General features: G+C 41.6%; 1 protein-coding gene across 1 annotated transcript; it reads right to left on the reverse strand.

Annotated features, from left to right (window-relative positions):
- Window positions 1-22,051: 22,051 nt before the first annotated feature.
- On the reverse strand, window positions 22,052-22,599 carry LOC104229809 (uncharacterized). Its single transcript, XM_070162113.1, has 2 exons — window positions 22,537-22,599; window positions 22,052-22,441 (listed from the first exon to the last, which is right to left on the reverse strand). The coding sequence occupies exons 1-2, from the start codon at window positions 22,597-22,599 to the stop codon at window positions 22,052-22,054; spliced, it is 453 nt and encodes a 150-aa protein (XP_070018214.1).
- Between the last annotated feature and the right edge of the window lie 313 nt (window positions 22,600-22,912).

The following is a 22,912-nucleotide window of genomic DNA, read 5'->3' on the forward strand; positions in this document are numbered from 1 at the left end:
ACATCACTATATTATACCACTCGGGGAAGGCCAATATGGTGACCGATGCTTTGAGTCGCCGGGCAGAGAGTTTAGGAAGTTTGGCTTATCTACCAGCAGCAGAGAGGCCCATGGCGATGAATATTCAGGCCTTAGCAAGCCAGTTTTTGAGGTTGGATATTTCGGATCCCAGTCAGGTCTTAGCTTGTGTGATTTCTTGGTCTTCCTTATTTGATCGTATCAGGGAGCGTTAGTATGATGACCAACATTTGCTCATCCTCAAGGATAGGGTTCTGCATGATGATGCTAGAGATATGACCATTGGTGATAACAGGGTATTGAGGATGTAGGGCCGAATATGTGTGCCCAATGTTGATGGTCTTCAGAATTTGATTCTAGAGAAGGTCCATAGTTTGCGGTATTACATCCATATGGGTTCTGCAAAGATGTACCAAGATTTGAGGAAGCACTATTGGTGGAGGCGGATGAAGAAGGATATAGTTTGGATTGTAGCTTGGTGCCTCAATTGTCAACAGGTGAAGTATGAGCATCAGAGACGGGTGACTTGCCTCAGCAGATAGAGATTCCAGAGTGGAAGTGGGAGCGGATCACCATGGATTTTGTAGTTTGACTCCCATGGACTTTAAGGAAGTTTGATGCCATTTGGATGATTGTGGATCGGCTGACCAAGCCTGCGCACTTCATTCCTCTATGTACTACCTATTCTTCAGAGCAGTTGGCTGAGATTTAAATCCGAGAGATTCTTCGCTTGCATGGTATTCTAGTTTCCATCATTTCTGATAGAGGCACTCAGTTTACATCACGGTTTTGGAGAACCGTATAGGTACTCGGGTGGAGTTGAGCACAACATTTCACCCTCAGACGGACAGAAAATCCGAGCGTACTATTCAGATTCGTGAGGATACGCTCCATGCGTGTGTGATGGAGTTTAGAGGTTCTTGGGATAAGTTCTTGCCACTAGCGGAGCTTTCATACAACAACAATTATCATTCCAGCATTCAGGTGGCACCTTATGAGGCTCTGTATGGTAGGCAGTGTAGGTCCCCAGTGGGTTGGTTCGAGTCGAGCGAGGCTAGATTATAGGGAACAGAATTGGTTCAGGATTCTTTAGAGAAGGTTAACGTGATTCAGGATAGACTCTGCACAACCTAGTCCAGACAGAAGAGTTATGGGGATCGAAAGGTTTGTGATGTTTCACTTATGGTGGGATAGTGGGTCTTGCTTCGGGTTTTGCCTACGAAGGCGTTATGATATTTGGAAAGAGGGGCAAGTTAAGCCTAATGTTTATTGGTTCCTTTGAGGTGTTGCGACATGTTGGGGAGGTTGCTTATGAGCTTTCCTTACCTCCCAGCTTGGCAGGAGTTCATCCGGTATTTCATGTTTCGATGCTCCGGAGGTATCATAGTGATCTGTCGCACGTGTTGGATTTCAGTTCGGTCCAGTTGGACAGGGATCAATCTTATGTTGAGGAGACAATGGCTATATTGGACAGGCATGTTCGAAAGCTGAGGTCAAAGAACATTGCATCGGTAAAGGTTCAGTGACAGGGTCAGCCGGTCGAGGAAGCAACTTGGGATATCGAGCAGGTTATGCACGACCGTTACCCTCATCTTTTGACCACTCTAGGTATGTCTCTATGCTCGATCGAGGATGAAGGAATGTTTTAAAAAGGGGGAGGATGTAACGACCTGGCCGATCGTTTTGAGAATTTACGCCCTAGTCCCCTATTAACTGCTTCCCTTGTGTCTTTTTTTATTCTGTTATTGTGATTTGCCGGGATGGTTCATTTTGAGCTTCGGAGTGTTTTGGGACATTTAGTCCCTAAATGAGAGCTTATGTTTTATAATTTGGACCATAGTCGGAGCAGTGTGAAGACGTCTCCGAAATGGAATTCTGACGATTCTTTTAGCTCCGTTGGGTGATTTCAGGCTTAGGGGCGTGTCCGGATTGTGTTTTTGAAGTCCATAGCTTATTTAGGCTTGAAATGGCGAAAGTTGAATTTTTGGAGTTTCGGGTCAGTAGTGGAAATTTTGATATTGGGGTCGGATCTGATTCCGGATGTTGTAGTAGGCCCATAGTGTTGAATATGACTTGTGTGCAAAATTTGGTGTCAATCGGACGTGATTTGTTTGGTTTCTGCATCGAAAGTAGAACTTTGGAAATTCAAGTTCATTAGTTTTGGATGGGAGGGTGATTCATGGTTTTAACGTTGTTTGATGTGATTTGAGGTTTCAACTAAGTTTGAATGATGTTATGGGATGTGCTGGTATCTTAGGTTGAGGTAAGGGGGCATCGGGTTAGTTTCAAGTAGTTATTGGATGGGTATAGCTGTTGAAAGAGCTGCTGATGTTCATATGTCCGTCTCTGAAGTTGGGAGTGCGGACTGCGGCGGAATCTCACGGTCACTAGAGGAAGTTCGCGAGGGCAGCGGAAATTCCACGGTCAGCGGGAAGGCTGGCGCGGATAGAGAAAAAAGGGACGCGACCCCCAGGAGCTAGAGGCTTTCACGGTAGCAGTGGGGATTCCGCAAACCGCGGAGAGTGGGGCGCAAGGCTTTAGTTTTTGGCAGTCAGCGAGATTTGAATCCAAAGGGTGAACTATAAATACGAGATTTAGGGTTTTATTTCATATTTTAACCTAGAGGGCTCGGGTCTTGGCGATATTTCGAAGGTTTTTCAAGAAATTCATAGGAGTAAGTGATTCTAACTCAGTTTTGGCTAAAATACACGAATATATCGTTGGATTTATCATTTGATTAGAGAATTGGGATGAAAAATTAGGGAAAATTGTAGAAACTTCATAAAATGGATTTTGCCATTTTGAATGTCAAATTGAAGTTGGATTTGAGTGAAACTGGTATGGTTAGACTCGTCACCGAGTGGGTTGTCGGATTTTGTAACTTTGGTCGGATTTCAAGACGTAGGCTCGGGGAGGATTTTTGGGCATTTTCTATTTTGTTGCCTTAGCTTTTATTTTATTATCTAACTTCGTTGCTTGTAGCTATATTTACATTATGTAATTGATTTGATTATATTTGAGCCACTCGAAGTTGGATACTCGTGGCAAGAGCGTGATTGCAGATTGATTTGAGCTTGATTTGAGGTAAGTGGCTTGCCTAACCTTGTGTGGGTGACTTCCCCTTAGGATTTTCGGTGTTGTTGATATATGAGAGTTGTGTACGTGAAGTGACGAGTGCGTACACGAGTTATTTGTTGTAAAACTCCATTTTCTCACTAAGTCCTGAATTTGTTTCTCGTTGCTGAACTATCTTAGCATATGTTATTACCTTGTTTAGGTAAGAAAATCATGTTTTTGTGTCTAACTATCTATTTGAACTCTTTGCAGCATGTTTTAATGAAATTTCCTATTTTCCTTAAATACAAACTTAATTTAACTACAAATTACTTGATATAACTGTTGTTTGTATTAACTGCATATTTACTTTGGGACTACGGATTGGTATTCCGGGACATCCCCCTGTACTGCATATTTACATTGGGACTACGGATTGATATTCCAGGAGATCCCCCTGTACTGCATATTTTCTTTTGAACTACGGATCGGTATTCCGGGAGATCCTCCCTGCATTGCATATTTACATTTGGGACTAAGGAACGGTATCCCATGAGATCCCCTGTTGCTATCACTGTGATTTGAGCTGTTGTTCTTTGATGCTTATTTCCTGTTTTAAATTTCAGTATGTACTTCTTTGCTATGATACTTCTTCTGTTAAATTTTATCATATTAAAACTAGTAGGGCCCTGACCTGATCTCGTCACTACTCGACCGAGATTAGGCTTGACACTTAGTAGGTACCGCTGTGGTGTAGTCATGCCCTTTCTTGCACATGTTTTCATATGCTGATCCAGGTTCTTTTTCTTAGCCATACTTCCAGTGAGGCGAGTCAATCTCAGAGACTTCGAGGTATATCTGCAGCATCTGCAGACCTAGAAGTGCCTCTCTATTCCTCCTTCAGTTATAGACTTCCTGTATTTTCTACGTTGACTATATTTCTGGAGTTAGAAACACTATGTACTCCTATAGCTTGTGATTCATGAGATTCCGGGTTTTGTGAGTGCTTATTTTCCGTTCAGGAGTGTCTTATTGTGTATGCCGAGCAGAATTGTAAACTTCTTAGTTATATTTATCTGTTAAACTATTAGTTTTTGTATTTTTGTTTAGTTTCCACAAAATTGTTAGGCTTACCTAGTCGTAGAGACTAGGTTCCGTCGCGACAGTTCATGGAGGGAGAACTTGGGTCGTGACAACTTGAGAAAGCAAAATTGGTCAAAACCACTCTAACAACCGAGAGGTATCAAGTGGGCAACTGGGTGTGATTGCTATATTACACCCCGACAAATCAAACTTACCTTAAAGCCCAGAATCCGTTAGGTAACCACCAGGTGAAAGTCACGACCCTAAATCTTTTATAAACTTGAAAAACAACAACAAAAAAATATCGTTCTCTAGATTTTCATTTACAAACAATAACATTAAAAAATTAGGAGTAGAAAGAAACAACCAAAATGTGGAAGTGTATTTTGGGCACATCATACACTTAGTCTAAATATATACCAATACAATACAAGTTCTCAGTGGAATCGACCCCGACTTACGTTGGGTAATTATAAATTCATCGATCGCTTCACAATCCTAATTAGTGGTGTGAATTTGGGCGACATCAATTTTTAGCGCTGTTGCCGGGGAGTTAAAAACGGATTTAGCAATATATTTGGTTTTGTGTATGATTTGTTTTTCTTTCCTTCCGAGTTACTAATCTTTTTGTGACATAATTGTAGGTGTTACGATGCTCTCAACAACGATTATCCTTTTGGAAACATGCCATTGGGGATGACAAGGATGATGACCATGTTGATGAGGTTCCTCTTGAAACTCAAGCAAATAGACGAGGTCATCCGCCTCAAGATAATGTTCATGTTCCACCCCTACCTCCTCCAATAGTGGCGGCACACAAGGTGTTGCCAAAATTAAGGATACACAAGTGCCTTAGTCCCACCCCGCATTAGGGCGGAAAATTTTCAAATCACAAATATTATGCTTACATTGTTGGAACAATGAGGGTTCTTCACCTAGGCTCCGAGTCAAAATGCATACAAGCACTTGAAAGGGTTCGTTGACACTTGTTGGGGGAATGTCTCCGAGGATGCTTTAAGATTGAGTCTATTCCCTTTTTCTCTACGGGGGAAGGCCTTGGATTTGTTAGAGAGGGTGTCAAATTACTCTATCCATACATTGGGCGAATTGGCCGAGAAATTCATTTCCAAATACTTTTCTCCAGGACATATGGAAACTCTTAGGAATGAGACTCTAACTTTCAAACAAGAACCCAACGATCCTTTATATGAGATATGGGAAAGGTACCGTACTATGGTGAAAGAGTATCCGTATAATGACATGACGGAGGATATGATTTAATAAACATTCTATATGGGGAATAGAAAACATGTTCAAACAAATGATGGAGAAGAGTACTGACTCTGATGATTAACTAGCATCTCACAACAATTCAATTAGCAATTTGAAAGTTCAATTAGGCCAAATCTCGCAAGCTTTGAACACTCGACCAAAGGGAGCACTGCCAAGTGAGTGGTAAAGTCGAAGGGTGGGAACAACACACGACATACATCTCTACTAGAAGTGGAAAAGGTGGGGAAGCATCCACCTCAAGTCAAAAGAGAATTGTAGATGATGAACGATTGGTGCAAGAAGATGAGATGCCAAGCAATTAAGTGCAAGCAAATGATGAGGTGAGAATTGATATTGATGAAAATGTGGAGGAGATTCAAGAAGAAGTGAACCCGTCTAGGGAGCACATTGTTGACATACCGGTACTGGTATTGCCAAAGGCTAAGGCACCAATGCCATGGCCTCCTCCTCCATACTCTGAAAGGCTTTCCAACCAAAATTGTGAGAACCAATTTAAAAAGTTCATTGACATGATGAATATTTTGCCTATTAATGTGTCGTTGGTTGAGGCCTTAGAACAAATGTTGGGGTACACAAAGTTCATGAAGGACTTGGTGACCAAGAAGAGGTCGATGGATTGTGAGACTATAAAGATGACACATCAAGTGAGTGCAATTGTGCACTCAATGGCTCCTAAATTGGAAGATCCGAGCGCTTTCACAATCCCATATGCAATTGGAAGTGCGACTTTGCAAAGCTTTATGTGATCTTGGGGAGAGTATCAACTTGATGCCCTATTCATTGTTTAAAACTTTGGGGATTGGGCAACCAAGACCCACATCCATGAGGTTGCAAATTGCAGATTGCACAATGAAGAGACCTTTGGGTATTATTGACGATGTGTTGGTTCGTGTTGACAAGTTCATTCTCCTGGCGGACTTTGTGATTCTTGATTGTGAAGTGGACTATAAGGTGGCTATTATTTTTGGTAGACCTTTCCTTGCTACGGGGAAGGCTCTTGTTGTTGTAGAAGCCGGTGAGTTCACTTTCCAAGTGGGTGATGAAAAGGTGGTATTCCATGTGTGCAAATCTATGAGGTAACCAAATAGCAATGAAGTTTGTTCGTTTGTGGACTTGGTGACCGATGTGATTATTGATGATTCTAGTGCCACAATGGATAGTGAGAAAATTTGGAAGTCATTTTGCTCAACCTTGATAATGATGATGAGGAAGAAGGATATGTGGAATGTGTGAATGCATTGCAAGGAATGGGGTCGTACACTTATGAACCCCGCAAGTTATCCTTGGATCTTGAAAATCGGAAGACTCCACCAACAAAGCCCTCAATCGAGGATCCTCCAATTTTGGAGTTAAATCAATTGCCTCCGTATCTCAGGTATGAATTCTTTGGCCCTTCTTCTACTTTATCGGTTATTCTTTATTCTTGTTTGGCTAACATGCAGGTAGAGTCCACATTGGAGGTGCTACAAAGGAAGAAGTGAGCAATTGGATGGACATTGGCGGATATCCGGGGCATAAGCCCTGCCTTTTGCATGCACAAGATAATTTTGGAGGAGGGCGCCAAACCCTCCATTGAACATCAAAGAAGGCTAAATGAAGCAATTCAAGAGGTGGTCAAAAGGAGGTTATAAAATGGTTGGATGCCGGAGTTGTTTACCCCATTTTCGATAGTTCATGGACTTCTCCGGTGCAATGTCCCGAATAAAGGGGGCATGACTGTGGTTATCAACGACAAGAATGAGTTGATTCTTACAAGAACGGTGACCAGGTGGAGAGTGTGTATGGATTATTGCAAGCTTAACAAAGTCACACGTAAAAATCATTTCCTATTTCCCTTCCTTGATCAAATGCTTGATAGGTTCACTGGCCGTGCTTTCTATTGTTTACTCGATGGGTATTCCAGCTACAATCAAATTTTTATTGTGCCAGATGATCAAGAAAAGACTACTTTTACGTGTCCCTATGGTACTTTTGCATTCTCGCTGATGCTATTTAGTTTATGCAATACACCGATGACTTTTCAATAGTGTATGTTAGTTATTTTCACCGACATGGTGGAAGATATTCTTGAGGTCTTCATGGATGACTTTTCCATTGTTGGGAATTATTTTGATGATTGCCTAAACAATTTGGATAAGGTCTTGGCAAGATGTGAAGAGGCGAACTTGGTATTGAATTGGGAGAAATGTCACTTCATGGTTGAGGAAGGCATTGTCCTCGGTAACAATTTCAAAGCATGGTATTGAGGTCGATAAGGCCAAAATTGGGGTGATTTCTAAACTTCCACCCCTACATCCGTGAAAGGAGTAAGGCGTTTCTTGGGTCATGCGGGGTTTTATCACCTTTCATCAAGGAGTTTTCCAAAGTGGTAAACCCCTTGTGTAATATTTTGGAGAAGGATGCTAAATTCCATCTCAATGAGGATTGCATTAAGGCATTTGAATTTCTCGAGTTCAAATTGACAACTACTCCTATTATCACCACACTGGATAGGAACTTGCCTTTTGAGCTCATGTGTGACACAAGTGATGTGGCGGTTGGAAAGGTTTTAGGGCAAAAAATCAACAAAATCTTCCATCCGGTCTACTATGCTAGTAAGACCATGAATGATGCCTAAGTCAATTACATAGTGACCGAAAAAGAGTTACTTGCTATTGCCTTTGCTATGGAGAAGTTCCGCCCGTACTAGATGGGTACAAATGTGATTGTCCGCACCGATCATGTGGTGCTTCGGTACTTAATGAGCAAGAAAGATTTAATGATGAGGTTAATGCGGTGGATGCTTATATTGAATGAGTTTGATCTAGAGATCCAAGACCGCAAAGGTAGTGAAAATCAAGTGGCGGACCACTTGTCTCAATTCGATGAGGGGGGGAGGCCACATGATGGCTAGAGATCAATGATTCCTTCCCCGGCAAGTAGCTTTTAGCTATTTTAATGACCGGGATGCCATGGTTTGCCCACTTATCAAATTATCTTATGAGTGGAATTATACCGAATGAGTTCTCTTCAAACCAAAGGAATAAGCTCAAATGTGATTGCCTTGACTATTATTTGGATGAGCCGTATATTTTCTGGATTTGTACCGATGGTGTGATTCAACGCTGTGCGCCTGAGGAAGAACAAGTAAAAATTCTTGACGCTTTCCACTCCTCACTAAGTAAAGAGGGTGATCTCTTGTTATTGTTCAATTCTCGGTTATGAATGTTTCCAGGAAAGTTGAAGTCAAAATGGAGTGACCCATTTGAGGTTGTTGGTGTGACACCATTCAGTGCATTGGACATGAAAAATAAGAATGGCGAAGTGTTTATAGTCAATAGGCACCAGGTGAAACACTATCTTGGAAGAGTTGATGATGTCCACGTCATGCCGGTTTTTCATTTTAAATGATTGCTAATCTGTGTCGTGTCGCGACGTTAAATCAGACACTTCTTGGGAGGCAACCCGTATGTCTTCTCCTTTTTCTTTTTCCTTTTTCTTTTTCATTATATAGGCTTTGTTTTGTGCTAACTAGTTTTGAAGTGTATGCAGGAATGGGTGTGCATTACAGGGACTGTGTCATAAAAATTTGCTAAGGGTTGAAAATGTTCGGATAGCACATTAATTGTGCGGACCGCACAATTTTAATTGCAACAGTAGAAATCACTCTGCAGTGGCACAATTCTGTGTGCGGTTGCATAACTGGAGACCCAAAAATGCAACTCTCTGAAATTTGAAATAGCAAAGAAATGGCCATATTGCGGCCACACTCACTTTTGTGCGGTTCGCATAAATTTCTGCGGCCGCACTCACTTTTGTGCGGACCGCAGAGCTTCATCAATGTTATGGTAAAGAGTGCGGACCCCAGTCAAAATTGTGTATCCGCATTCAGCTTAATTTTTGACCGACTTAGTCAACCTAAAAATAGAACCTTAGTGCACTATTCATAACTTTACTGTCTCTGAGTTTTGGAGACCTAAGCAAGCACAATCCACCACAAATTAGTTCGCATTTCTCATTCATCTCATCAGTGTAGATTCTTACTTGCATCCTTCATCATTGGTATGTTCAATTCATGTTTAGATTTTTCAATTTTCTTAGTTTTTGTTCTTCTGTAGCATCATTATTTTTAGGCTAAAAATGTAAAGTGATATTCATGAGTGCTCAAAATCATGTGAATAACATCATATGTAATCATTGGGGGACAGGTAGATCATTAATCATGTTTAATTACAAATACCATGCCTAAATTATGTCAAAATTGCAAACCTAAACTCACTTCCATGTGATTTCAAATTGTGGGGTCCACAGATCTTAAAATTAGGGCAAATGTGTTGCATGAAAAGTGCGGACCGCACTCGAAATTGTGCGGTCCGTAGAAAATTGTGAGGTCCGCGGAAAATGTGTGCAGCCGCACTGTCGAAAGATTAGAGAACCAGTAGTCTGAACCTGGGATTGTGCCACTGCACTCAAAATTGTGCAGTCCGCACATCAGGATGTGCGACTGCACTTGGAAATTATGTGGTCCACACATGGCATTGTGCGACCACACTCACTTTTGTGCGGTCCGCATTGTCTCTTCTTTAGAACTATTTTCTTACAATTGTAATGCAATTGTTTGCACTATGTTGAACTCTAACTGACTTATGTGCTTGGTATTGCAGACAATGGTACGATCTCGTTGTAGAGGTGGTACTTCTAAAGGGAGGGGTGAACCCTCCCTGAGGTAGAGGCAGGGGAAACCTCCCACTCTCAGTCCAAAGAGCAGTAAACAAGAAGGCAGTTGCCAACAGAGTCCCTGAACCCTCAGAATCTAGTGAGTATCTCCCATTCAGGGAAGCTTCAGAGGGAAACTCTGCGCAAGCACTACCCGATGCCCGATCTCAACCCAAACAAGTTCCGGGTAGTCTATAATTGAGAGATGAATCCTCCTCCTCTGCTAGTTCATCTGAGGGTTCGGAAGAGGGTAGCCAAGATTCTGAACCCTCTTCCTCACATGCCCCGCAGCACCAACCCCTATTGATGATAATGATGATAATGCTCCTTATGATGGTAGAAGAGGTGACACTAGAGAGCGCGACCTAGAGAGGTCGAAGAAGAAGGAGATATGGGAAGATAGATTTGTGAGCTTGACAACATTCAGAGATCGCTCACACTTGAGCAGCAATTCTTAGTGAAGGACTTGGACAAATACAATCCCAACGCCCTTAGGCAATTCCGGGAGCGCAAGAGGTGGATATGGTTCACCCAGAATGTCATGGATGCAAATGAGCACTTGGTACGTGAATTCTATGCTAATATGGAAGATATCAAGAAAGGTACCAAAGTGACCAAAGTGAGGAATTTGAATGTTAGATTCGACTAATGCACATTGAAAACTTACATGGGATTTGAGGAGGTAGAGGCAATCCAATATATGCAGAAGCTAGCCATGGGTGATGCAGCTCGCCCTTGGATAGTAGAGATTTTTGCATCCATAGGAACACCACCACCGTGGATCACAGCGGGAGTATCCATTGCATGGGCCACCCTCAATTTTGAAGAAAAAGGGTGGCAAACGTTTGTATGCAGCCGGATAGACCCAAGCAGGAATGAGAACAATCTTCGACTCCCCCGAGCAGTTTTGGTGGTTTCTATCATCATCGGTTACCTGATCAATATGGGTGACATCATGTCAGTCAACATGTCAGTAGTTGTCTGAAAAGGTGAAAGCTCTTACCTATATCCTAATACTCTCATAGAATACCTTACAGATGCAAAGGTGGAGCCGAAGAGATTCGATACACAGGTGCAAGCCAAAAATCCCTTTTCATGGTACTCCTTGAAAGGACCGGGGAACCCAAAGTTCAAGGGCAAAGCAACTATCACTGATGCCAGTCTGATGAGCCAACGGTGGTAGTTATAGATTCAGCTACTGAGCCGTCTACAACTGCCATGCATTCCACAGCAGCCGGTCTTTCTATCGAGACAGCTGACATACCACCACCACCATCATCTAGACCATATACATCTGTATCAGTGCCTACTTCATACACATATCCTCTCATTACACTGCGGGTCTCCCAAACATTGGCGGGTCTCAATAACTGGATACAAACAGCTATTTTAAAGATGTCTGACATATCCAATGCTATTGCAGCACAATCTTCCGCCCTAGTATCACCACAGATACCTCCGTTAGTGGAGGAAACACTGACAAATATTTTGGAAAATTAGAAGACCATTATGGAAACATTGGTGGAGCTATTGAGGAATTGGGCAAACAGGTGAAGAAGATGTGAAAATCTCAAGCTTGGAAGAAATCAGTGGATAGATTGATAAAAGAAGTGGCCAAGATAGAATCTGCAGGGGATATACCATTTGATTTGCTAATGGAGTTAGCACCAGCAACACCATCTGTCTCTGGGACATCAGAGGCAGCAGTTATCCAGTCTGCGGAGCCAGACCTTGCTGCCCACACTGCCGAGGAAGTGCTTCATATGTTCACCAACCCATTATTCCCCAAGCAAATGATGATGAGATCCAGTTGGCGGGGCCCGAGAATGCTGATGATCCCATGCACACTGAGACTACATAGAGAGTCCTCTTAACTCTCTACCCTTCCTTATTCTGATTATTGTTAAGCATTGAGGACAATGCTTGTTCTTATTACGGGGGGTGGTCCATTTTGACTAACTCGATATGAAATTGGCTTGTAATAACTTTAAATACTCTTTTTTCTTTCATCTTTATTCTCTCTTTCATTATGTATATATTATTCCCTCTCTTGTGATGTATATATTTTATTCCCCTCAGTTTGTATATTCATTTGTCTTACTTTCAGTTTTTTATAGCTTAGTAGTATAACTTCTTATTTACTTTAATAGTTTTTTTTTGATTTGGTAGCTTTTATGTTTAAGTGTGCAATAAGCCTTTGGTTTTCTTAATGCTACGGTTATTTCTAAAGGTGGGTTTTGGGTGAACCGGATGGCTCTTCCCAACGATGGATGGCGTGACAACCTTCTTAAGGGATTGAGTCCATTTTTTATATTTAGGTAAAAATAGTAGTATTAATGAATAAAAAGGGAGGTAAAGCATTCTTCACTTGGTACCAACACATTTAACTACGTCCTTATGGTTAAAAACAAGTGATTGGCAAGAAATAACTATAATTAGTGACCTTTAGACTCTTATGTTGACTTGAGCAAGCATAGAGTAGCTTAGTTGAACCATTAGTGATTTTCAATCTTGAATATGGTTGTTGTAGGACCTCAACTCTATCCTTTTTAACAATCTAGTTGTGTGAGAAGTGAAATTTTTGTTGCAAGTCTAAGTATTTGTGCGAATAGTCTAGAACTTGCCCCGAATGTGTTTCTAGGCGAAATTCTAGGTTTTGCTTAGTTTGAAAAGTGATTGTGGGCACTCCTTGGCCCGCTTTTAATTTTTCATGCCCCAAAAATGTTGCTATCCCTAGTCAACCCATTTGACCCTAAGACCTTTCTCATTTGATAGCCACGTTACAAGACCTTACCCATTTTGTAGTGACCCTCTCTTGGCACCCTAGCTTTCCTTATCACTGTTGAGAAGTAATTGACTAAAACATAAGTTTGGGGGAGAGTCGAGGAGTTTGAAAGTGGTAAAAAGGCACAAAAAGAGAAGAAATGAAAAAAAGTAAAGGAAAAGAGAAAGAAAGAATGAACAAAAGAAAAATGCAAAAAGAAATTGAATAAAGTGAAGAGTTGAAGGGATTAAAAGAAAAGCAATGATGCAAAGCATGGAGAAAACAAAAAAGGAGAAAATGACCATCATGACTGAGAAAGAGTAGTGTTAATTCTCTCTCGTTCCCCTAAGAAAAAAAGTTAATGACTCAAAAAGTTAGCGAAACATGAGCCAAAAAGAGCAAAATGGAGGGCTTAAGGAAAGATGAACCTGTTTCTATTCCTATATTGTCTAACCTTGTCCAAAAGCCTTCATTACATTCTGCAAAAGCCCTATGTGATTTCAAGCCGAGTGAAATTACATTAGTGGTGATTTACATAAGGGGCAAGCATATGGTACTTAGAGCCGTACTTGTGACATTCTTTTGAGAGAGATGAGCGAGCAATTCACAAATCCTTGAATTGAGTGTTACATTCTTAAGTGAGATATGCTAATAAAGAGTAGAGGAGGAGGAGTTTGGGATATATAATTACCTACATGAAAGAGCAAGCTTCCTTGATGAATAAAGTCAACTCTTGATGCTCTAGTGTCGCATTTGAACTATTGTACTTGAAAAGTAACATTATTGCCTTGTTGATAATTCATAAGTGTTGTGGGTAAGTGTTGGTTCCAATTGATGTGTGTTTGATTCACCTTAGGCTAGCTTAAATAGCTCTTTTCTTATGGAGGTGGGAAGTACCTTATTTTCTTGAGGACAAGCTAAAGCTTTAGTTTGGGGGAGTTGATAAGTGGAGATTTTGACTACTTATTTGAACCCTTTTACTTTTGTTTTAGCTCAAAAATGCTTAAAGGTATTCCCAGGAACTGATAAAATGTGGTTCCTTGTAGGATTATTAGAAAATGAGCCAAATAGATGAAAATCAGCTCAAGAAGGAGTAATTTTGGACAAGAACTAACACAAAGCAAAAAAAAAAAGAAAAGTGCGGACCAGACAATATTGTGTGCGGACGCAAAGCATGAAGAGACCTTTGATAGATTTTCCTTGCAAAATGTGGACTGTACAATTTTTGTGCGGTCGCAGAAGATGAGGTTCAGAGAGATGTGAATTTGGGTCCATGAAGAAGTGCGGACCACAATATTATTGTGTGGCCACAGAATCAAAAGTGTGGCTGCACTCAGAAATGTGCGGTCCGCAGAAGTCTCTCAAGAAAACTCAAGATCAAGAGTGCGACCGCACTCAAAAATGTGCGGTCCGCAGAATATAAAGAATTGCAGCTGCAACCCAGAATTGTGCGGCCGCTGAAGTCCATCCTGTCAAGCCAACATCAAAGTGCGAACCACACACAGAATTGTGCGGTCACAGAACCTTCGCAGGGGCAATTTTGTCTGATAATTTCAGTTGTGTATAAATAGTCTTTTTTTCAAAATTAGCTCAAGTTTGAACATTAGAAAATAGATAGCCATTTTTCCTTTACTACTTTGGGTAACTTCGTAATAGTTCATCATTTTAACATTGGATTTTCCTCCTTTTATCATTTATTATGAGTTTAATCTTATTTTCCTCGTTTGTTTCTTCACATTTCTCTATGAATAGCTAAATTTCTAGCTAGGGTTGTGACCCAAACCTAGTGTGGGTACCTAATGAGTATTTGATTTAGGGCTTGTTTGTGATTGGGAGAGTGATATTTAGCCTAGTTATTGCTTAAATTTAAGAATTAATGGTTGCAAACGTTGAGTCATGCCTAAATGACTTAGTCTCTACTTGAGAAAGAGAGACAAAATCTAGGAAAACTTGGCTAATAAGGAATTTGGGTGAACTCAAGAAATTGATAGCCCCAATTAAACGGTTGAATCTAGAGATAGTAAGACATGACTTGAGCCTCTATCACTTGTTTTGTGAACTACCCATTTGGACTTGAGAAAACCAAATTGGGCAAACCACTCTAACTACCGAGAGGTATCGAGTGGGTAACTCCGTGTGATTGCTATATTATACCTCAACCAATCAAACTTACCATAAAGCCCCCAATCCATTGGGTAACCAACTAGGTGGAAGTCACGGCCCTAGATCTTTTATAAACTTGAAAAACAACAACACCAAAAATATCGTTCTCTAGATTTTCATTTACAAACATTAGCATAAAAAATTAGAAGTAGAAAGAAACAACCAAACACGTGGAAATGCAATTTGGGCTCATCACAAACTTAGTCTAGGTATATACTTAATCCAGTATAAAATCTATGTGGAATCGACTCCGACTCACATTGGGTAATTATAATTGCATCGACTGCATCACAATCCCAATTACTAGTTTGAATTTGGGTGACATCAAACCCTTCCACTCCAATCTGGCCAACTCTGGCAACGCCAAGGTAACAGTCTTGGCATGGCAATCAAGGATGGAGTGATGTGGAAAAAAATGATCCATGCTCAGGATGACCTCAAAGTCGGTCATATCAAGCAACAGAAGATCAGCTCTAGTCTCATAGCCATATAAAGTCACTATACATGATCAATATATCCGATCCACCACAATAGAATTGCCCACTGGCGTGGACACATATACAGGAGTACCCAATGACTCGTGAGAAACACCCAGGAAATGAGCAAACAGAGATGACACATATGAATATATAGACCCAGTATCAAATTGTACCAAAGCATTACTACCGCAAATAGAAATAATACATGTGATAATAACATCTAAGGCCACTGCATCTTGTCTAGCTGGAAAAGCATAGAACCAAGCTGTAACGCCACCAAACTGGCCTCTACCTCTAGGACGACCCCTACCCATCTGCCATCCGCCTATGGGCGGCTAGGAGACTAGTGTGGTAGTTGGTGTTGTAATTATAGGTTGATGACCCCATTGTACTGCAATTCCCCAAAGTTGGGGACAAAACCTCTTCATGTGGCCATAATGCCCCGATGTCTGACCATGATAGCATGAATACCCACTAGAAGAACCCTAAATATCTTGTGGGCGGTAGGAGATCTCTTGTATAACACTGAAATAGGGTCGCACAGGAGCACCCCGAAAAGGCGGAAATGTTGGATATATGGGCTTGCTAGATTAACCTCTCCTGAACTAACCACTGTCCCCAAACGGAGCACCACTGAACCATCCGGAATAATGGAACCGCTTGTCCCTCGGTACTTGATCTTGGCTCTGCTGAAGAACACCCTCGATCCTCTGAGCTATCTCAACAACTAGCTCATAAGAAGTCCCCATCTCAACCTCTAGGGCCATAGTGGCTTGGATACCAAAGTACAAACCTGCAACAAATATCCACACTCTTTGTGCATCAGTGGGAAGTATCATAAGTGCATGGCAAAACAACTTAGAAAATCTCGCCTCGTAGTCGGTCACTAACATCTAACCCTGCTGGAGCTGCTCGAACTAAAGCCGCAACTCTTCCCTCTGAGAGGGTAGAATATACCTATTCAGAAAGATACATATGAACTGGTCCCAAGTTAAGGGAGGAGAACTTGCTGGTATCCCGAGAAGATAGGACTGCCACTATATATGGCCCCTGCCCTCCAGTTAAAAGGTAGTAAATTCTACTACGTGGGACCCCAATATCCTCATATTGTGCACTTCGTCCTTGCATCGATTAATAAAATCCTAGGGGTCCTCAAGTGCTTACCTCTAAAGATAGGTGGATGTAGCCTAGTCCATCTGTCTAATAGCTTCTGTGTCTCGCCGACCGTAGCTGGTCTGGGCTCAGGTATAGCTCCTACAACTGGCTGAACTCTGCTCATGGGTAGTGCGCTCGGGGTCTAATATACAACAGTTGCATGCCCTGGATCTGAGCAGTAGGGGTCAGTGCTCCCCCTCCCGCCTGAGATGTGGCTGGGTCTGCTAGAAATAAACCATTCGTAGTCATAGAATTTATCAACCCCAGAATACGACCCAAAACCTCCTAGAATCCTAGTACAAACATGAAATCTGCTAGGGCTGGCTCTAATATAGGTACCTTGCCCTACTACTCAATAGCATGATCGTCCAAAGGTGTAACGACCCGACAAGTTGTTTTGCTTTATAAAACCCTATTCCCCTAAATAAGATTTTCAGTACGTGCTTTTACACTTTTATGACTTGCAGGGATGGTTAGTTCGGCATTTGGAAGGGTTCGGGTTGAAATCGGAACACTTGGTTCCTTAAGGTTGGATAAAATGGCTAAGTTTGACTTCGGGTCAACATTTTGAGTAAACGACCTTAGAATTGGGACTTGATGGTTCCAATGGGTTGGACTTGAGCTTATATTCGGATCAGGTTTTGGATGACCCGAGAGCATTTCAGCACCTTAGAGTGAAAGTTGGCTCTTTCAAGGTTTTTGATGTTCTTTAAACTTGGTTTGGAGTAGGTTTTGGTGATATCGAGGTTCAAATGGGATTCCAAGACAAGTAATAGTTCCATAATGTCATTTTAGACTTGCACACAAAATTTGGCATAATTCCAAATAGTCTACGTATGATTCGGTGCATTCGGATTGATTTGGAAACTTAAAGTTCATATTTTGATTCAATTTGGTTTTGGGGTGCGATTTTTGGTTTTGTTATGTTTTTTTTCATGTTTCAAGAGTTCGAGCAGGTCTGTATTATGTTTATAGACTTGTTGGTGTTGTTGGACCGCCTAGAGCTAAGTTGGGGAAACTAGATTTTCTAGTTCTAGTTTCCTTCTTCGCGAACGCAGGAGGACCATCACATTTATGGAGAAGGATTTTGGCAGTGGGGAAATTTTTCCTTCGCGATCGTAAGAAGGGGATTACGGTCACGGAGCCTTGAGGTCCCAAGCCTATGCGTTCACGTAAGCCCTATCACATGGATAGACCTAGGGAGGGGTCAAGGTCAGTGTTCTTCGCGTTAGCGAAGGTGAACTCACGTTGGCGAAAGACAGGGCTAGTAAGATCTGCGTTCGCAAGGTCCTTGTCGTGTTCATGTAGGCCAAGTCTTAATGGGCCTGGGCCATTTCCTTAGCAAACACGAGGCTTGTTCCATGTTTGCGAAGATGAAGGCAGCTGGGCAAAGACTTTTAAAATCAGGAGTTAGCCATTTTTAGGTTCATTTATTGAATTCTTGGGTGATTTTAGAGCTTCAAAACGGAGGATTTCAACCTAGTTATTGAGGGTAAGTAATTTCTATAGAATGTGATTTTAATACATAGATTATGGTTAGAGTTTAACATGTAAATTTGTGGAATTTATGGGTTAGATGAAAAACATAGGTTTTTGATAAAAATGAGATTTAACCACTAAATATTTTATGGAAATTAGTGAAAATCATATATTTGAGTTCATGACGTTATGGGTATCAACTTTCTTCGAAATATTTCTGGAATCCTGCCACGTGGGCCCGGGGTGAATTTTAGGAATCCTACATTTGGCGTTGGGTAATTACTCTAATAGTTGGAATATTAACTTTTGAATATGTATTGATTAATTTATATACCATTTGACTAGTTTTGAGATTGTTTGGCACCGAGTGAGGCTTTAGAGTGAATTTGAGGCCGGAAAGTAAGCTTTGAGACGAGGTAAGTCTCTTTTCTATGGGAATTACCCATAGGTGAATTGATTAATATGTACTCCTATTTGTGGGGGCTACGTACGCATGAGGTGACGAGAGCCCGTACGTAGCTACTCATTATGCTATTGTCCGGGTAGTCTAGGACCCAGAACATGCTATACCTACGATGTTTGCACCCTACTTGTTAACTTAATTGCTTAAATCATGTTGGAACTTGATAAAGGAATTTTAAAAGGTTAAATTTCATTTACTTGAATTCTTGGATGGGTCGCTTGACTGTTATTGAGAATTTGTATTTCTTTAAATATTAGCCTCTTAATAAATCTTAAATCGGCTATTATAAAGTATTTTATCTTTTGTGGAGAAGGCCGAATGCCTCGGTAAAAGATAGATGCATCTATGGTTCATGCCGTTCGACCCTCGGCAGTGCACAATTTAAATATTTTTTGTTGGATCGGGTCGTACGACCTCGACATGAATTGTGCGTAATAAATCGTTGGAACCATTTATAATTGATATTGCTTCATTGGCTTGAGATGTAAATTGTTAAATGATAGAAATAAATTTGGGATTTATTATTAGTGAAAGGAGTTCCTATTATTTCATCTTGTTGAGTTTTCAGCTATATTTATGTAATATAAGCATAGTTATAATTTCGACATTTTATTGTTAGCTCATAGTAAGTTTCAAAGTCGACCCCTCGTCACTACTTATTTGAGGTTAGATTGGATAATTATTGGATATATGTTGTTTATTTACTCATGTTACACGTCTACACTAAATGTGCAAGATTAGAGCTAGGTGTATCTGGATATCAGTCTAGCGTGCATCCTTGATTCCCGAGACTTCGCGGTGAGCTACCCTTTTGAGTCCGTTGTGCAACAGCTGGAGTCTTTCTTTTGCTTGTATTCTTTTGTCTATATCGCTTCAGATAGTAGGCTAGTATTACTTTGTATATTCTACTAGTTTCTCATACATTTGTGACACCGGGTCTTGCAGGCTTAAGCTAGTAGACACTTGATTGTTTTTGAGTTATCTTCATTATCTTTAGTGCTTTAAAAATCTTGATCTCTCATTTTTATTAAATGCTTACTTCTTATTTATGCAACAACAACAATAACAAACCTAGTATGATCCCAACAGGTGGGGTCTGGGGAGGGTAGTCTGTACGCAGACCTTGCCCCTACCTAATGCAGGTAGAGAGACTATTTCCAATAGACCCTCGGCTCAGGAATGGTAAAAAGAAGAGGAAATCAATGAAGGAAATTGAAGGAAGTGAAAAGAAAAAGGGAGAGATAAATGTAAAGTAGTACCAAATAATAGCAACAAGGAATACAATACTTGGGACGAACAAAACCACAAAACGTAAAAATCTAAGAATATGAAGGGACATTCATGCTACTAAGACTATCGGTGAACAACTAAAATCTACCTACTAAAATTCTACCTTAATCCTCGACTCCACACCCTTCCCTCAAGAGTCATGTCCTCATTGAGGTAAAGCAGCGATATGTTCTGTCTAATCACCTCTCTCCAGTACTTCTTATGCCTACCTCGACCTTTTCTCAAACTCTCCATGGCCAACCTCTCACACCTCTTGACAGGAGCATCAATGCGTATCCTCTTAACATGTCATAACCATCTCAGCCTCAACTCCCGCATCTTGCCCTCCACGGGGGCTACTCCCACTCTATCCCAGATAGCTTCATTCTTAATCATTCTTCAACATCCTTATCTCTGCTACTTTCATATTCTGTATGTGGGAGTTCTTTACTGGCTAACACTCAGCCCCATACAGCATAGCCGGTCAAACCACCACTCTATAAAACTTACCCTTAAGTCTTGGCGGCACATTCTTACTAGATAAAACACCGGAAGCAAGCCTCCACTTCATCCATCCCTCTCCGATGCAATGTGTGACATCTTCGTTAATCTCTCTATTACCCTATATAATAGACCCGAGATACTTAAAACTCGCTCTCTTGGGGATAACGTGAGCATCAAGTTTTACCTCTATGTCTGCTTCATGGGTCCCATCACTGAATCTGGACTCCAAGTATTCTGTCTTGGTTATACACAGTTTGAAACCTTTAGACTCCAAGGTCTTTCTCCAAACCTCCAACCTCGCATTAACTCCGATTCGTGTCTCGTCAATCAACACTGTATCACCGGGAAATATCATGCACCAAGGCACCTCCCCTTGGATGTGTCACGACAGTGCATCCATCGCCAAGGCAAATAAAAATGGGCTAAGAGTCGATCCCTGGTGCAACCCCATCACCACAAGGAAATGCTCTTAGTCACCACCCACAGTCCTCGCCCGTGTCTTAGCATCATCATACATATCCTTAATCACCCTAATGTATGCTACCAAATGCTGCTAACCTCCGAACACCTCCACAAGACCTCCATCGGGACATTATCGTACGCTTTCTCAAGGTCAATAAACACCATATTCAAGTCCTTCTTCCTCTCTCTATACTACTCCACTAATCTCCTTACCAGATGAATCGCTTCCGTGGTGGAATGCCCTGGCTTGAATCCAAACTGATTCTCGGAAATAGACACGCACCTCCTCACCCTGGCCTCCACTATCCTCTCCCAAACCTTCATAGTGTGACTCAATAGCTTGATACCCCTATAATTGTTGCAATTTTGGATATCACCCTTGTTCTTGTAAAGCAGAACCATCGTACTCCACCTCCATTCTTTGGGCATCTTTTTCATCTTAAAAATAACATTAAACAGCCCAGTGAGCCACTCCAAACTTGCTCGCCCCACGCTCTTCCAAAATTCCACCGGGATTTCGTCTGGCCCCGTCGCTATGCCCCTACAAATCTTACGCATCTCCCCTTTCACCTCCTCTACCGTAATCCGCCTACAGTACCCAAAATCCCGCCAACTCTCGGAGTGCTCCAACTCACCCAACACAATGCATCTATCCCCCTCCTCGTTCAACAGTTAATGGAAGTATGCCCACAATCTTCTCCTAATAAGTGCCTCATCCATCAATACTTTTCCATCCTCATCCTTGATGCACTTGACTTGGTCTAAGTCGTAGGCCTTATTCTCCCTCAAATTGGCCAACCGGTACAACTTCTTATCCCTGCCTTTGCTCCCGAGCTCCTCATACAAATGAGCAAATGCCACGTTCTTAGCCATCATAACTACTAACTTCACCTCTTTCTTTGCCTTTCGGTAACACTCCCGATAAGTCCTTTTTTCCTCCTCGTTTGTACTCTCCGCTAGCTTCAAATAAGCAGCTTTCTTAGCTTTCACTTTACCTTGAACCTCTCCATTCCACAACTAGTCCCTTTTATGACCCCCAAGAGAGCCCTTCGTTACCCCTAAGACCTCTCTAGCAGCTACCCTAATGTAATTCGTAGTCGCGAACCATATAATAGACACATTCCCCCTACTTATCCAGGCCCTCATAGCCAACAACTTCTCCCCTAACTCCTAAGCTTTGTCCTTGGTCAAGTTATCCCACTTGATCTTAGGTTTCTTGCACCTCGCCTTCTTCCTCCTACTCTTCTTGATCTCCAGGTCCATAACTAGGAGCCAATGTAAGGTCATGAGGTGCTCACTTGGGATGACCTTGCAGTCAGTGTACAGACCTTTATCGCATTTACTGTAGAGAAGATAATCAATCTGAGTCTTTCCCATTGAATTCTGGAAAGTGACCAGGTGCTCTTCCCTCTTCAGAAAACTCAAGTTAGCTATAACCAAATCAAAAGCTCTAGCAAAATCCAATAGTGAATTCGCTCCCTCATTCCTAACCCTAAAACCAAACCCGCCATGCATATTATCATAACCCCTAGCACTAGCCCCAATAAGGCATTGAAATCTCTGCCAATGAAAAACTTCTCTGTGTGCGAAATACTACACACCATCTCGTCCAAATCTTCCCAGAGTTGCTTCTTAACCTCCTGGTCCAAACCTACCTGAGGAGCGTATGCACTAATCACGTTTACAGTAAACCCACCAACTACCAGCTTGATACTCATCAACCTATCATTTACCCTCCTAACCTCGAACATGAGCTCACTGAGGTCCCTTTCAACTAAAATACCTACCCCATTCTTACCCCCAGCGCTTCCTGAGTACCATAGTTTAAACCTTTCTACATCTCGTGCCCTAGTACCCTTCCATCTAGTCTCCTAAACACACGCTATGTTGATTTTCCTCTTCAGAAGAATCTTACCTAACTCTATACACTTCCCCGTCAATGTCCCAATGTTCCAAGACCCAACTCTCAGCCTAGAGGCTTTCTTACCCCCTTCCACCCCTGGACCCCAACCCCAGCCCCACCCGAGGACA

This window comes from Nicotiana sylvestris, chromosome 11 (genome assembly GCF_000393655.2).
Source record: "Nicotiana sylvestris chromosome 11, ASM39365v2, whole genome shotgun sequence".
NCBI classification, from domain to species: Eukaryota; Viridiplantae; Streptophyta; class Magnoliopsida; order Solanales; family Solanaceae; genus Nicotiana; species Nicotiana sylvestris.